Raw genomic sequence first — 13897 nt, forward strand, 5'->3', positions numbered from 1 at the left:
AGACATGCAGAGCAAAAGATAAACATTTATGTCTTATGCAACATAGATATTTGAGAAACTGGTGCTGAATTTCATGCATCTGTTCTCATGGGCTGTAAATTTAGGTGCAGCCAAAGAGGGTCTCAGACACGGGAACTGTCTGACCTGTAGAACTCCCCCTGACTGCCTGGTCCCTGCGTCTGTCAGCAAAACAACTGGCAGACAACCAGATCAGTTGTATCTGAGGTGAGGGAGAGACATGGCTTCACATGTACAAGCTGTGGTGGAATCTAACCAATGAAGTCACTCATACTTAAGTACAATTTTGTTGTACTATTTTTAGCCATTTGTGTTACTTTATACTTCTCCACAAAAACATGGTAAGTATTCACTTATCTGTCAGCTCTTGTGACTGCAGATTCAATTCTGTATGCAAAACATCACTGTACAAAATATGTTATGTCATTATTTAATAATAAACCGAACAACATTTTATAAAAGTTGTTCAAACTGGCTTCAGCTGCAACAGAAATAAGATACTTAGATATTAAAGTATCTAAATGATCTAGTGATATAACCCTGGTTAATTCTGCTATTAGTACTAAAGTACATTTTCCTGATAATATACTTTTTAAATGCTGGATTCAGTTAAAGCTTCCAACTTATCTGATGTCATTCATAAAACTAAGGTCTTTAAGGGCCAGGCAATTAAACAATATCAGTAATTATAACAATATAATTTTCATAAATAGCAACTCAAGTCCAGTATATTTATACAATGCTTACATATAGGTGGCTGGATGGATGGATGGATGGATAGATAGATAGATAGATTGATAGATTGATAGATAGATAGATTTGCTGTTTGTGCTGATAAACAACATTTTTAAACAAGTTTCAACCTTTACTCCTGAGCAAGAAAAATCTGTCCTTAAACTTTAAATAAATGTTACCGTGTTAGTTTGATATATCGACCCCTCGTCTTTAATGTCGGTACGTAAGAAAAGAAGTTTGCCCCATGTTTGCACCACGCACGGTCTATGTTAGATCCGTGTATGTGTGTTGACGTCTTGCGTGCACGCTGAGGCGGGTCTTTTCCTGATGAGCAGAAATAGCTTGTGCATTTGTGTGTGTGTGTGAGTATGTTCGTGTGTACCCTGCTCAGATAAACTTCTCCACCCGGACACTTGACTCGACTGTTCGCCGCGACCAGGGTCCGATCTGTGGGTAAACGCACAGGTCTGCAGACGGGTCCAGGAGGAGGGGGACGGGGCTTGTGTTCGTGTTCTCCGCGGACCTGAAGCAGCCATGAGCTCCGGCGCGGATCCTCTCAGAAGCGGGAGTCTTGTTTATTTGTAGCCGCAGCTGGTGTGTGTGTGCGCCGGAGGGGGGGGGGGACACGATGTTGTTCTGGCAGCCGTACACGGAAAACTTCCGAGAGGACACACTGACACACGGAGTCAACTCTTACACACGGTACGATCCCGAGTGTGTGTGTGTCACTTATAGATCATAACCACTTGTGTTGTTGTGGTTGTTTCGTCTGGATGGGCCTGTGTGTGTGTCTGTGTGTGGGGCTCTTCCTTGTTGACAACGTGTCTGCAGCCGTGTTACAGTTCGTGAAAGCGCAGCCACGGTGGGACACAATGACGGCAGCTCGGAGCTCCCTGATTGGCTCGTCCCCTCGCACCGGGGCACGGGAGGCGGCCCCCTGATTGGCCGGCCCGCGTCCTGACATCCTTCCTGGCAGTCCGTCCGCCGAGGGGGAGCCATGTTGATGCTTGCTCTTGTGTCAACCGCTGCGCCTCGGGTATGGTTAAAGGACTCGGAGAGTGGGAGCCTGCTGCGGTGATTCCCGCACCGCGACGCGAAGAGGAGAGCGGCCCGGGGACGGCACGGGGAGCGCCCCGCAGAGAGTAGCGCTTCACCGCACAGTTGATCCGGAGCCAGTGAAGTTGATGCTAGATAGCCTGTTAGCTAGGTTGGCAACAGCTGTGCGGACGTTGCGTGGGATGCGGCGTGTGGACTGAAACCTCTGGTCTGGTTCTATTTCGTGGAGCTCCGTGTGGCCGACCCGCTTCAACACTGTGTCCGGGCGGACCGCGGCGATGCGGAATTAACGCCACTTGCCTTTGTGACGCTAGCTAGCTGTTAGCTAATGTTAGCATGCTGACAACTAGCCCGCATCTTCAGTCACGACCAACATTTTGTAGCTGAGCGGCCGCTAGCTTGTCGCTTGCTGCGTGCAGACACTCTCGTCGGTCGTGGGGCAGCGTGTTGCGTGACAAACCCTCCCCGAGCTGGACAATATGGCGATACACCCAGTCTCTATGGAAAGCTACCAGTTTGCCTGCCTAGCTTGCCAGGGAGCGGCTAACGGGCTAGCAGCGTAACTTCCCCCCCCCTCCCCTCACGGCGTCACCCACAAGCTGCGGAGCCCACTTCCTCGCTAGCCGACCTCCTCGTACCTGAAGCAAGCTGGCGGCCCTCCGAGTAGAAGCCGAGGACAAGGAGCTGGGGCCGATGGCCTGGGTGCTGAAGATGGACGACGCCAGCATCGAGTCGGGGCTGGTGCACGACTTCGATGCCAGCCTGTCTGGCATCGGGCAGGAGCTGGGGGCTGGAGCCTACAGCATGAGGTCAGAGGCGAGGGTCAACGCACCGAAGCCAGCTTGTTAGCTCTGTAGTCATAGGAGAACAACACACACTCACACTCACACTCTCTCTCTCTGGAAGTGTTAATTCCACACTACCCCTGTCGTGTGTGTGTGTGTGTTATCCCCTTTGTACTGGCTGTGATGGCCTCTCTTTGTTTTGGGATTTGGAGTTGAGCAGGGAGCCATGATCAGGGGTGAAGATTAATTTCTCAGAGACCCACACCGAAGTAAGGGGGGGGGGGTTTCGTCCGTGTGTGTGTGTGTGTGTGAAAAAGGGACCCACAGTTTGTTTGTTTCGAGATAACACTGAAACAGTTATCAGAATAGGTCTCTCTGGCTTTGTTTCTGAAGACCTAGTGTGTGTAAAGAGTGTTTCTGGGGATTATTCCTGTTTTTGTTTACTCAGTCTTTCATTGGATGTTTCCTTGTGTGAATCAAGAATCTTCTCCAACTTTGGACAGGGTTTTTTCATTGAGCAATTTAGCAATAATCACTCAAAAAGGGGCCCTGATTCATTTTCAGTGATATCAAATCATAACATCTTCCTGAGTGAATTTGAAGATGCTCAAATTTCCATTTCTGGAAGCAGATCCTTAAACCAGTAGTTTTGATGTCAGTGTGTTGACATCTGACATTTTCATATGATATCCAGCTTCAGGTGCCCCACACACTTTGTTTTTATACAATTACTGCAGCATATGCATGAAGTAGAGCTCAGCCAATATCAGCCTTTCACAGACATAGTTTCACAGCTTGCCAATATTTAAACTTGTGGTAATTGGGTTTGATTGGAACCAACTACATTGGAATCATTCCTTATTATGTGTGACTATATATATATATATATATCTGAATCAGATTTTGTTTTAAATAGTGGTTTTGGTCCCCAAAAATCCATATCTATGACCGGCTCTTACATGCACCCCAGCAAAAAATGTCCAGCTTTGACCGTGTTCTCCAATGATGCATGGATAAAGCACCAGTGTCTGGTTCTGGTGACCCACACTTTGTTTGTTTCAAGATAACACTGAGAAACTCTGCAGGAAAGGCCCTGGTTTGGCCTCTCAGGCTGTTATCAGAATAGGTCTCTGGCTTTGTATGTGAAGACCTAAGGTGTGTGTGTGTTTCTGATGATTTTAAACATGACATTTTTAGCTCAGTTTTTGTGATTTCACACCAACATCTTTCTTTATCTCATGTTTCCCTCGAGTCTGAGATTCCAGTTTATTTCCCACACATGGCGTCTTGTAAATCAGGAAAACACTTGTTACTCAGGACTCCTTGTTGACGATCTGTGAATGGGGTTTAAAAATTTCTTGTATCTTCTTGAGGTGGTTAAAGAATTACTCTATTGGCATCAAACCAGTACTGATGTAAACCACCTGCTCAATTAGTAACCTGTGGTATGTGTGCACTGTATTTTGTAAATGGTTATGGGAGGTGTTGATATTTATGTGACGATGTCAAGTAGTTCCCAGACTCATTAATGCACCTTATCAGCAGCCTCCTTGACCATCTGCTATAATGTGCTTTTATCTTAGCGTGACATCATTTTGCGTCTCCTGTGAGAGTACGCAAGTTTACCAGTACTCAAGTGATGGGTTGCATGTGTGTGTGTGTCAATTAGTGACAAGTGTGTGTGTGAGGTGGTTGGGGTCACTGGCTGCAGGAGTAGTGTTATCTGAGGTGCTGGGCTGGGTTGCTTGGCACCAGGGTCAGCAGTTGGTCGGAACAGAATGTTTCAGCGGAGCCACGTCCTCAGATTTCAGGAAGCAGAGGTAGTTTTCCTCGGGGCTCAATGTGGTCGTGACACCCGGACTGGCACTGTCTAGGCAAAGAAAACACACAGGCGGTCATGACTGAATAAATCTAGCTTGCTGCTGTTTGGAGGAAGGTGCGGCAGGATTGTCTTGAAATTGTCAAGCTGTTGTTTTTTTGGCTCAGGTTTAAAAAAGCATGATGAGTTGCCAGAAAGTTTTCCAGGTAATGAGAGTCCATGATCTGCCTGTCTTGTGAGTGGTTTGGATCCTTTTCCTGCACAGACACTGAGCACACTGTGCCCTCGTTGACACTCCTGCAGCATTTGTCAGGGTGAGCTGAGGACAGGTTGGTTGTCTAGAGTGGCTGCCAAGTGTGAGAGATAGTATGTGTCAGCAGCTCCGGCTATCTCTGGGTGTTTTTGTTCATTAATCCTACAGCAGCCTCATGCATACGTAATTCGAGAGCCATTTGATCGATGGAGAGTTCGCATCACTTATTCTAAAATAAGCCAATCCATTCAATAATTCCACACAATGAGGAGGAGAAGTATTTCCTTACTGAAAGTGGTGTATGCAACAGTGTAAACGGCACAAACCACCTAATGTATTTTGTAGAAATAATTGCAAAAGTTGAAAACAGGAACATCCAGTCTCGAGGAACAAAGGCAGGGTCTCACTTTGATTTCAGGAGGTCACAGTGATTATGAAGCCATCAGGATGAATCCCACATGATGCTTGAGTTTTAATTAAAGCCTCAAGCTTTTAGTCAATTTCAAACACCGGGCAATTCAAAAGGATTGACGGGTCAAAATTAAACACATTTCACGAAAATAAAGCTCGACATGGAAAAAGTTTAAGCTGTCACAATAGTCTCTGGGGATTTATTTTTTTCTTTGCCTGTCACTCTTGCATCATCTCAAAGCTGACGTTCTGTTTGTTTGTCTTCTCTGACTCTCTCTCTCTCAGTGATGTGCTGGCTCTGCCGATTTTTAAGCAGGAGGACTCCAGCCTTCCGACCGAAAGTGAGACCAAAAATCCCCCATTCCAGTATGTGATGTGCACCGCCACCTCGCCTGCTATCAAGCTGCATGACGAGACGCTCACATACCTAAACCAAGGTGAGACACACAATACAGTACCTGCATTCCAAGGTCTTGGTTGTACTTCCCCTGGTTTCTCTTTTTGTTTAGTACTCATAACAACTGATTTGATCTGGTTTGTTTACATGCAATCCACCTCTGTGTGTTATCGGGCTCAACACACCCATTATTTAATTATCACTTCTTGAATTAATTACACATTAGTACAATTACTGTAAAATACAATCTTTGCTGAGGTGACTGGTAGCCTCTGCCCGGCCTCCTGGAACAAATAGATTTCTTTCTTATTTAATGACACATAAAAGGATTTAAATGAGGAGCATGTACAAACATGACAACAAACCTATTCTATTCTTTTTTGTTTCCAGAAGTTTGAAAAGTTTTCGAGACAAAATAGATAGGGAGACAGATGTCAGAAGTCCACAAACTGTGGAGCGTTTATCAGAGGCACAGATGTGGTCAAAAATCTGAAAGAAATTCACTTGGGGAACTGTTTGCTCCTTTTGATAGTTTTTGCATTTTACTTCCTGGGACCATTTGGTGGAAAAGGAAGTTTTATCTTCAGTCACTCCCACAAATCAAACAAAGCCTGTACTCGTTGGAGAGGCTATTGAAGTACAAGGGAGATATTACATTTACTGTTTCCTCAGGTTTCTTTCTCTCTCTTGATCTTTTGGTTTTCTCTCTCTCAGGCCAGTCTTACGAGGTGCGTATGTTGGACAACCGGAAGGCAGGGGAGGTACCAGAGATCAACAACAAGATGGTGAAGGTGAGAGGATCCTCTCAGCTGGAGGAAAAACTTTTACTTTTTACATCAAGTACACTTTGTACCTAAATGTGTGTGTGTGTAGAGCACAGTGCGAGTGGTGTTTCACGACCGCCGGCTGCAGTACACAGAGCACCAGCAGCTGGAGGGCTGGAAGTGGAATCGACCTGGTGACCGTCTCCTTGACATCGGTAATGACGACTGGCGAGACTTGTTTACTTTACTCATCCTTTGTGTGATTTGGAGTTTAAATGTATGTGTGCTTGTGTGTGTGTCTTTGTTTTTTGCGGGACAGATATCCCCATGTCAGTGGGCATTGTGGAGCCGAAGACTCACCCCTCCCAGCTCAACGCTGCAGAGTTCCTGTGGGACATGAACAAAAGGACTTCTGTTTTTGTGCAGGTACATCCTCACCCACACAAACCCACCAACACACGCTCTGTGCCATCTGTTGGGTGTGCCACTGAAGTTCCACATCAAACACATATTTTGATCTCCTGTCTGCAGGTGCACTGCATCAGCACAGAGTTCACTCCCAGGAAACACGGCGGAGAGAAGGGCGTTCCCTTCAGGATCCAGATCGACACGTTCGCCCTGGGAGACAATGGAGAGTACACAGAACACCTCCACTCTGCCTCCTGCCAAATTAAAGTCTTTAAGGTATGCAGTCATCCTCTCACAGGGGAAATCTCTCCACTGACTGAAATGTTTTCTTTGCCACCCCATGTGTCAGCCCTCACAGCAAATATGTCTGTCCCTCTGCTGCATGTTTAGCCAAAGGGGGCGGACCGAAAGCAAAAGACAGACCGGGAGAAGATGGAGAAACGCACAGCTCAAGAAAAAGAAAAGTACCAGCCCTCTTACGATACCACTATCCTGTCAGAGGTCAGTATCCAGCTGCAATGGACTGTCGGGCTTCACAGACATGGGGCTGTAGCTCTTACAAGGCTGGTGTATTAACAAGCTCTCAGGTTCAGTTTTGATTCACAGGTCTATTCATATTTATCTGCACCAGAGTAAGTGAATCAATTTGAGGACCCTGACATTTTAGCCTTGTACAACAGAAGAATACATCACTGCACAACTTTATCTCAAACATGCAATGATTTATGTCGGCCCCATGAGCCGGTTAAGTTTGTGTGTGAGTTTTTTATGCGACAGACAGACAGCACAGGTGTAGCCAGGATCCGTGATGCGAAAAATTCTTTCAAACACATTTTATTGTTGAACTTTAAATGGTTAAAAAGAATACAAAAGCATGCATAGACTTGATAAACACTAGTTTTGGACAGAAGTGACAAAAATCTGAAGTCCACACATCAGTTGATCTCCTTGTAAAAGGTTTTTATTATACCTGCCAGCTAAGTAACGCTCCGGGCACAGGCCCTTCTTCAGCATCAACTGGTGTGCGGACATTCTCAAAGTTTTAAATATTCGCACATTTTTCATAGGAGATTTGGTTTTTATAACCGGGACACACAGTATGATCTTCACAGAGGGCGAAATGTTTGTAGTGTGTCCACAACCCCACATTTGTTTTGGGATATCCAAAGTGAAACGCTGAAACCGTACTTATGATGACGTATGATACACCAACATTTTCCTCAGGTTACTCACTGGATGATGGAGTGTGTGTCTCCTTTGTGTGTGTGTGTGTGTGTGTGTGTGTGTGTGTGTGTGTGTGTGTGTGTGTGTGTGTGTGTGTGTGTGTGTGTGTGTGTGTGTGTGTGTGTGTGTGTGTGTGTGTGTGTGTGTGTGTGTGTGGCTGGCTGGCTGGTTAACCTCTGCTGTGTGTCTGTATGTAGACGAGGCTTGAACCCATCATAGAGGATGCGGGTGACCACGAGCTGAAAAAGTCCAGCAAGCGGACACTTCCCGCTGACTGTGGCGACTCCTTGGCCAAGAGAGGCAGTGTAAGCACTTCTCCTCCCCATCACTCCATCCACAGCCTGAAGCTTGTAGGCACTCGACCCTCAGCTGGGACAGAGATGCCATTAAACCATGTACCTGACATTATGTGGGGTGGAGATGGTGCAAAGCTAAATTCCTAGTACACCCCTGAATATTCCTCAACCCTAAGCCACTTGTTTTTGTGTAGTTGGAGTTGGCCTTTAGTAATAGTTAACCTAATAAGTCATCTTTGAGAGGTTTTGGTGTCACTGAGTATTTAGATGTGCATGTCTTTCCTTAGTGCTCCCCGTGGCCAGACAATGCCTACGTCAGCACCAACCAGGCAGCTACTCCCTCCTTCACCTCCACCCCGCTGTCCACCTACTCAACCTCCTCAGTACCGGACAGGTAACTCTCTCTCTCTGTGTGTGTGTGTGTGTGTGTGTGTGTGTGTGTGTGTGTGTGTGTGTGTGTGTGTGTGTGTGTGTGTGTGTGTGTGTGTGTGTGTGTGTGTGTGTGTGTGTGTGTGTGTGTGTGTGTGTGTGTGTGTGTGTGTGTCCGTCCACATAACCTAAGGTGAAGACGTGTTTTAAGGTTGGGGTTTGTGTGTTTGCTTGAAGTGAGATGTTTGTTGGACTTGTCTCTTAATTGTTACATCTTGTTTTCTAGTGACTCGTCCTCTCCCAATCACCAGGCCGACCCCGGCAGCCAGGGCAATTTGGAGGTTAGTCTGCACTTTACGCACACGTAGAAACTGTTCAAGAAAAGTAGAGGAAGTTAAAGATTGTTTAAGAATGAAATATATTTCACAAAAGACATAGTAGTATTTTACCGGAGGTATAAATATTAATTTGTATTAATATTATCATTATTTTTGGCATTTTATTTAGTAAAGAGATAAAAAGGAAATAACCACTGAGTGCAGCTCCAGTTACCTCAGCCATGAATAGATAAATGTTTAACATGATGGCTGACTATGAGTGGGGAAAGTAAAACCCAGATCTGTGTGTTGACGTCCTGTGTCTCTGCCCTCTGCAGCAGCTGAGTCCCACTGCGTCCATACAGGACGCACAGAAGTGGCTGCTGAAAAACCGCTTCAACTCCTACACACGACTCTTCTCTCACTTCTCAGGTACACACACATTGTCCCCACACAATAAAAACACGCGTGTGAAGAGAGAACAGCAGTGGTACGAGTGACTGCTCCTCTGTCTTTGCGTAGGTTCAGATTTATTGAAGCTAACCCGGGACGACCTGGTCCAGATTTGTGGGCCAGCAGATGGGATCCGACTCTACAATGCACTTAAATCCAGGTGTGTTACTCGTGTTTGTGTACCTGCAAAAGCAACAGCGGGCCAGTGTATTCATTTCATTTTGTTTGTGTAGGTCGGTGTGCCCCAGGTTGACAGTGTATGTCTGTCAGGAGTCTCCTCAGGAGAGCCCCCTACTGGAGAGACATGGCAGTAATGAAAATGGAGAGCACAGTATCTCCTCTAATTTACGAGGTACAGATAGAAACACTTCCTGTATATCAAGTAGATGTGGTATTTGAATGGTCTGAATTTAAAACCTGTCTCTGTTTGTGTGCAGTATACCACGCTCTGTACCTAGAGGACCTGACAGCTGCAGAACTGATCCGCAAGATGGCGTGTGTGTGCAGCCTTCCACTGGGAACAATCAACCAGGTGTACAGGCAGGGTCCTACAGGCATACACATCCTGCTCAGTGACCAGGTACACACACACACACACACACACACACACACACAGGCCCTTTGCCTCTCCACCAGCACTCTCAGCTGTGAAGGGCTCTACATTAAGTGAAATGTATAATTGAAAAAGAAAACTGAGGGATACTTCAAACTGTCCACTCTCAGCAGGGAAAACTATTTTTAATGCCTCTACACTAGCTCTGTTTTCAAGGTGTGTGTGTGTGTGTGTGTGTGTGTGTGTGTGTGTGTGTGTGTGTGTGTGTGTGTGTGTGTGTGTGTGTGTGTGTGTGTGTGTGTGTGTGTGTGTGTGTGTGTGTGTGTGTGTGCGCGCGCGCTCCAAATCGATAATATGTTGTTTTTTTTGATAATGGATTTGTAGCATGTATTATTTCAAGATTAATAAAACAAGGGAAGGGTCTAGGATTTTAACATTTCAATTTAAGTAGCCGGCATTCAACACATGAATTTTGTCTAAACCCTTTTTGAAAATCCTTTAAACAGAAAATATATCAAAGATAGAATAAATCATTTGATCAAATCGAAATTAATCTATGTAAAAATAATTCAGTTAATCGTATTGATTTTTCAGCGGTTGAACATTGATGTTAATATCTGCGACAGAAATTCAGTATTGGTCATGAATGCAAAAGTCCAACTGAAGTGGACGAGTTGAGAGTAAATGGCTGAGACAGTTACTCTGTAGAGAGAGACATTAACTGTTGGCCACTGTTTTGTGTGATCTCTTATCAGGAACAACAGCTCCACTGTCTGTAGTGTCACTCACACTTTGCATGTCATTTACAGTCCTCCGTCACACACAAAATGTTGAGTCTGTGCTTTCATTTAACCATCAGAAAGGTCTGCCAATCCTGACGTGACCTACCAACGGCAAGAAACCATTTTTTTTGAGTGACGATAGATGATGCACCGATTCACTTTGTCTGTTTTGTCCTTTACAGATGGTTTACAACTTGCCGGACGAGAGCAGTTTTTTGATCAGCACCGTCAAAGGTGAGCTAATGAAGCAGCTCTCTCTATCACTGTACAGCTGCTTTCAGACATGCACTGGACACAGTTCCATGCGACACAGAAAAAAACCCTGAAAGAAAACAAATATCTCCCGGTGAAAAAGCGCCGTCAAACATTTAGAAGACACCAATGAAGATGTCAAGAGAGTTTGTGGTGATAAGAACCAACAACGTTGTCAGGTTGCTGTAAACAAGATCACGTGATCTACACAGCAGTGTTAAAACACCACTTCCTGCCTTTGTCTGTTGCTGTTGTGAACTTGTCTGTGCAGAACCCCACCCCCCACCCCCGCTGTGTTTTGCATGTGTTAAAGGCAAACTCTGGGTAAACTCCGTAGCCAATTCTCTGGATTTTACCTGGAGGTCATGTTTGAAAATGGCTTGTTTGACACAATGTTCAAAATTCAAATAATGAATGTACTTCTTTCTCCTCCAGATGAACTAGGCGAAGGACTCCATCTAATCCTGAAGTAATGATGAGTACGGATGGCATCACTGAAACTCCACTCTCTGTCTTGGAGCAGAAGCCTCCCTCTGTCCCTGCCTCTACTCTTTCCTTCTACTTCCTCCCTCTCTCTCTCTCTCTCTGAACGACGGCTCCATGGAAAGCAGAGAGACTGCGTTAAAGCCATGTAACTGTTAGAATCTGACATGGGTGTGTCCACTGTTTCATATTGAAAACACTATTAACGGAGGAGAGTTAAAAGAGGAGAGACCGGGGGGAATATGGGGTTTGGGGGAGTGATAACAATCTTTCTATGTATTTTGATTTTATTATCTTATTTTTTTTTGTCTTTTTATATGTTTTTGTGTGGAGGGGGAAGGGAGGGGGAGGCTCCAGGAGAGAGGGGGGGAGTGATAATCTGGCCGACAGGAGGAGGAAAGAAAGCAGAGTTTCCTTATTGCTCGTTGCCCTTCCTTCACAACGCGCACAACCAGCATTAGGCCAGTATTTGATAACCTGTACTGCTGAACAGCATGCGATCTCGACATACTAACTTGCTAAAGGAGAATCCCAGCGTACTCTGCTTGTTTAACATTCTCTCTGGCTTGTCTTAGTAACCGTTTCTTGATCCCCGAGCTCGGTAACCCCTGAAATATCCCGGCTGAATTCATGGGAGAGGGGCGGCAACTTGTTTTTTTTTCTGTCTTGGACTTTGTCAAATGGACTGATTTCAGTGACTCTTGCCACATTTGTCATCTCTCTGTTGACGTCACACATCACACTCGGCTCTACACTCTGTGAACGTACGTCCTGTCTGAGCTTTTACTGTTTTTAGTTGATGCTTTATTTATGGTTGGGCTGTTTCTATTGCTCTCACTGACATTTTTCTGGTGCCATATCAAATTTTTTGCTCCATCTTTTACTCACATTCACACACACACACACTGAGCACATTCATGTCTTTGACTCCTCTGCTTTCTGTGCTGACTTTAAAACACTGGTTTAGAGTAGTGAGGGTTCACGTTTTCTGGGATCTCGCGCGTTTAAAAAAACGAGGAACAAACCTTGATCGAAGACGGACGTGCAGAGTAGTAACGCCTACCCAGAAACCTCCATTAATGTGGACCAAACACGTTTCATATGGAAATGATTTTTTCAATTGGCTCTGTTTATCTCGTCCATTAGAAGAATTGGTCTGAAGGTGAATGAAACCCTCATCTAGTAGAGCTGCTTGTGCACATATACAAAATAATTAAACCCTCCATTCCAGCATCTGCTCTACAAATAACAAGCCACCACGCAGACGGCTGGAAGAAACACATCAGTGCTGCCACCGGGTTTCAAAAGTCTGGTATACTAGAAAGTCACAACTGCTCCACGTCCATCTTCAAAACCGCGTGTTTTTAATGTAGCCCAACACAGGAAGTACAGGTCATGTGTTTTGAGTGCCCTTACTTTGAAAAATGACCGTAAAACCTCTCACACAGGTCGGGGAGTAGCAGGGAGGAGCTGTCGGTTTTGTTGACCCTCTTAGTTCTGGTGCCCGATGTCTGGTTTTGAAGTGCATTCAGTTTGCACGCCTCTAAGCATCAGAAAATATGTGTGCGTATCATATTTTGTTCTTGCAAAGTTAATTATGTCGGTAGTTGTCACAAGCTTTTTTCCCTGTTGGAATAATGAAACTGTGTTTTAGCTTCCTGTTTAGTGACGAGCATGTGGGAGACAGGGAAGGGAGGGAGGGAGGAGCTTGGTCCTTGGTGTTTAACTTCTCCTTAATTTCCAGATGTTAGAGACCAAGCCTGCACTGAAAAATCACAAAACTAAAGCTTGATGTGTAGTGTAGTCCTACAGCCACACCCTCTTATTACCCACCTAATGAGAAGGAGAAAGAAAAATAATGTTTAAAAAGCGTCTGTTTCTGTCTCACGTCGCACCAGAGCCCAGGACTCCTGTGGCGTTTACAAGGACGCGAGTTCCACGGCACAGTGAAGCGTTCATCGACTCAAACACATAGTGAGAATAGAGTGGATGTGATAAGAGTCAGGAAAACTGTGGCGAGCTGTTCTCATCACCCGACGGCCTGACCAATCGTCTGTCTGCGTGAGCGAGTGTGTGTGTGAGAGAGAGTGAGCAGGAGAGGTGACCACTGTTTCTGTACAGCCTAATGTCAATGATGATGCTTCTCATGTGCACAGTATCGTATGCTGGACGTGTACACAACCACGTGCTGGGAATAAATGATTTCATAACTTTCTCTGGTGTCTCGTTGCATCATTACACAAACTGATTTATTATAAGAAACATTTTCAAGACTAGATCTGTTCATGTGTTATATGATAGATATTCTGACTTACTAGATGCTGCAGAGTTCTATTGTGTTGCAGACTAGCTTCTTTTCATTACTCTCCTTGTCTGGTAAAACCCTACTTTTAAACTTCTTCTTCCCATTTTGTTAAAGACCTTCTGTTCTAAATGTGTTGCCTCCAAGTCCAGATAACCTTGATGACATCATCTGAATTATTGTCTGTGAATTATTAATCTCCCTCCAAAGCTGTGGAAGA

General features: G+C 45.1%; 1 protein-coding gene across 5 annotated transcripts; it reads left to right on the forward strand.

Moving 5' to 3' along the window:
- The first annotated feature begins 257 nt into the window (after positions 1-257).
- ubp1 (upstream binding protein 1) lies at positions 258-13589 on the forward strand. Of its 5 annotated transcripts, none has more exons than XM_035182497.2 (16): positions 258-359; positions 5363-5514; positions 6189-6265; positions 6348-6453; positions 6558-6664; positions 6770-6922; positions 7037-7147; positions 8068-8175; positions 8454-8560; positions 8822-8876; positions 9191-9284; positions 9375-9465; positions 9539-9657; positions 9743-9885; positions 10823-10874; positions 11328-13589. In XM_035182497.2, exons 1-16 carry the CDS (start codon positions 277-279, stop codon positions 11363-11365), a joined length of 1596 nt encoding a protein of 531 aa, XP_035038388.1. In that variant the 5' UTR covers positions 258-276; the 3' UTR covers positions 11366-13589. The 5 variants fall into 5 exon arrangements, with proteins under 5 accessions (XP_035038388.1, XP_035038391.1, XP_035038389.1 ...); XM_035182500.2 differs by lacking the exon at positions 258-359 and adding an exon at positions 1179-1347; XM_035182498.2 differs by lacking the exon at positions 258-359 and adding an exon at positions 1309-1455.
- Positions 13590-13897: the final 308 nt, after the last annotated feature.

Source organism: Hippoglossus stenolepis, chromosome 17 (assembly GCF_022539355.2).
Source record: "Hippoglossus stenolepis isolate QCI-W04-F060 chromosome 17, HSTE1.2, whole genome shotgun sequence".
NCBI lineage: Eukaryota > Metazoa > Chordata > Actinopteri > Pleuronectiformes > Pleuronectidae > Hippoglossus > Hippoglossus stenolepis.

Coding starts and splice junctions, on each gene's coding strand:
- ubp1 (XM_035182496.2), top strand. CDS start 2,503: ATGGCCTGGGTGCTGAAGATGGACGACGCCAGCATCGAGTCGGGGCTG. Junction 6,454..6,557: donor TGACCGTCTCCTTGACATCG/GTAATGACGACT, acceptor TTTGCGGGACAG/ATATCCCCATGTCAGTGGGC. Junction 7,148..8,067: donor ATACCACTATCCTGTCAGAG/GTCAGTATCCAG, acceptor GTCTGTATGTAG/ACGAGGCTTGAACCCATCAT.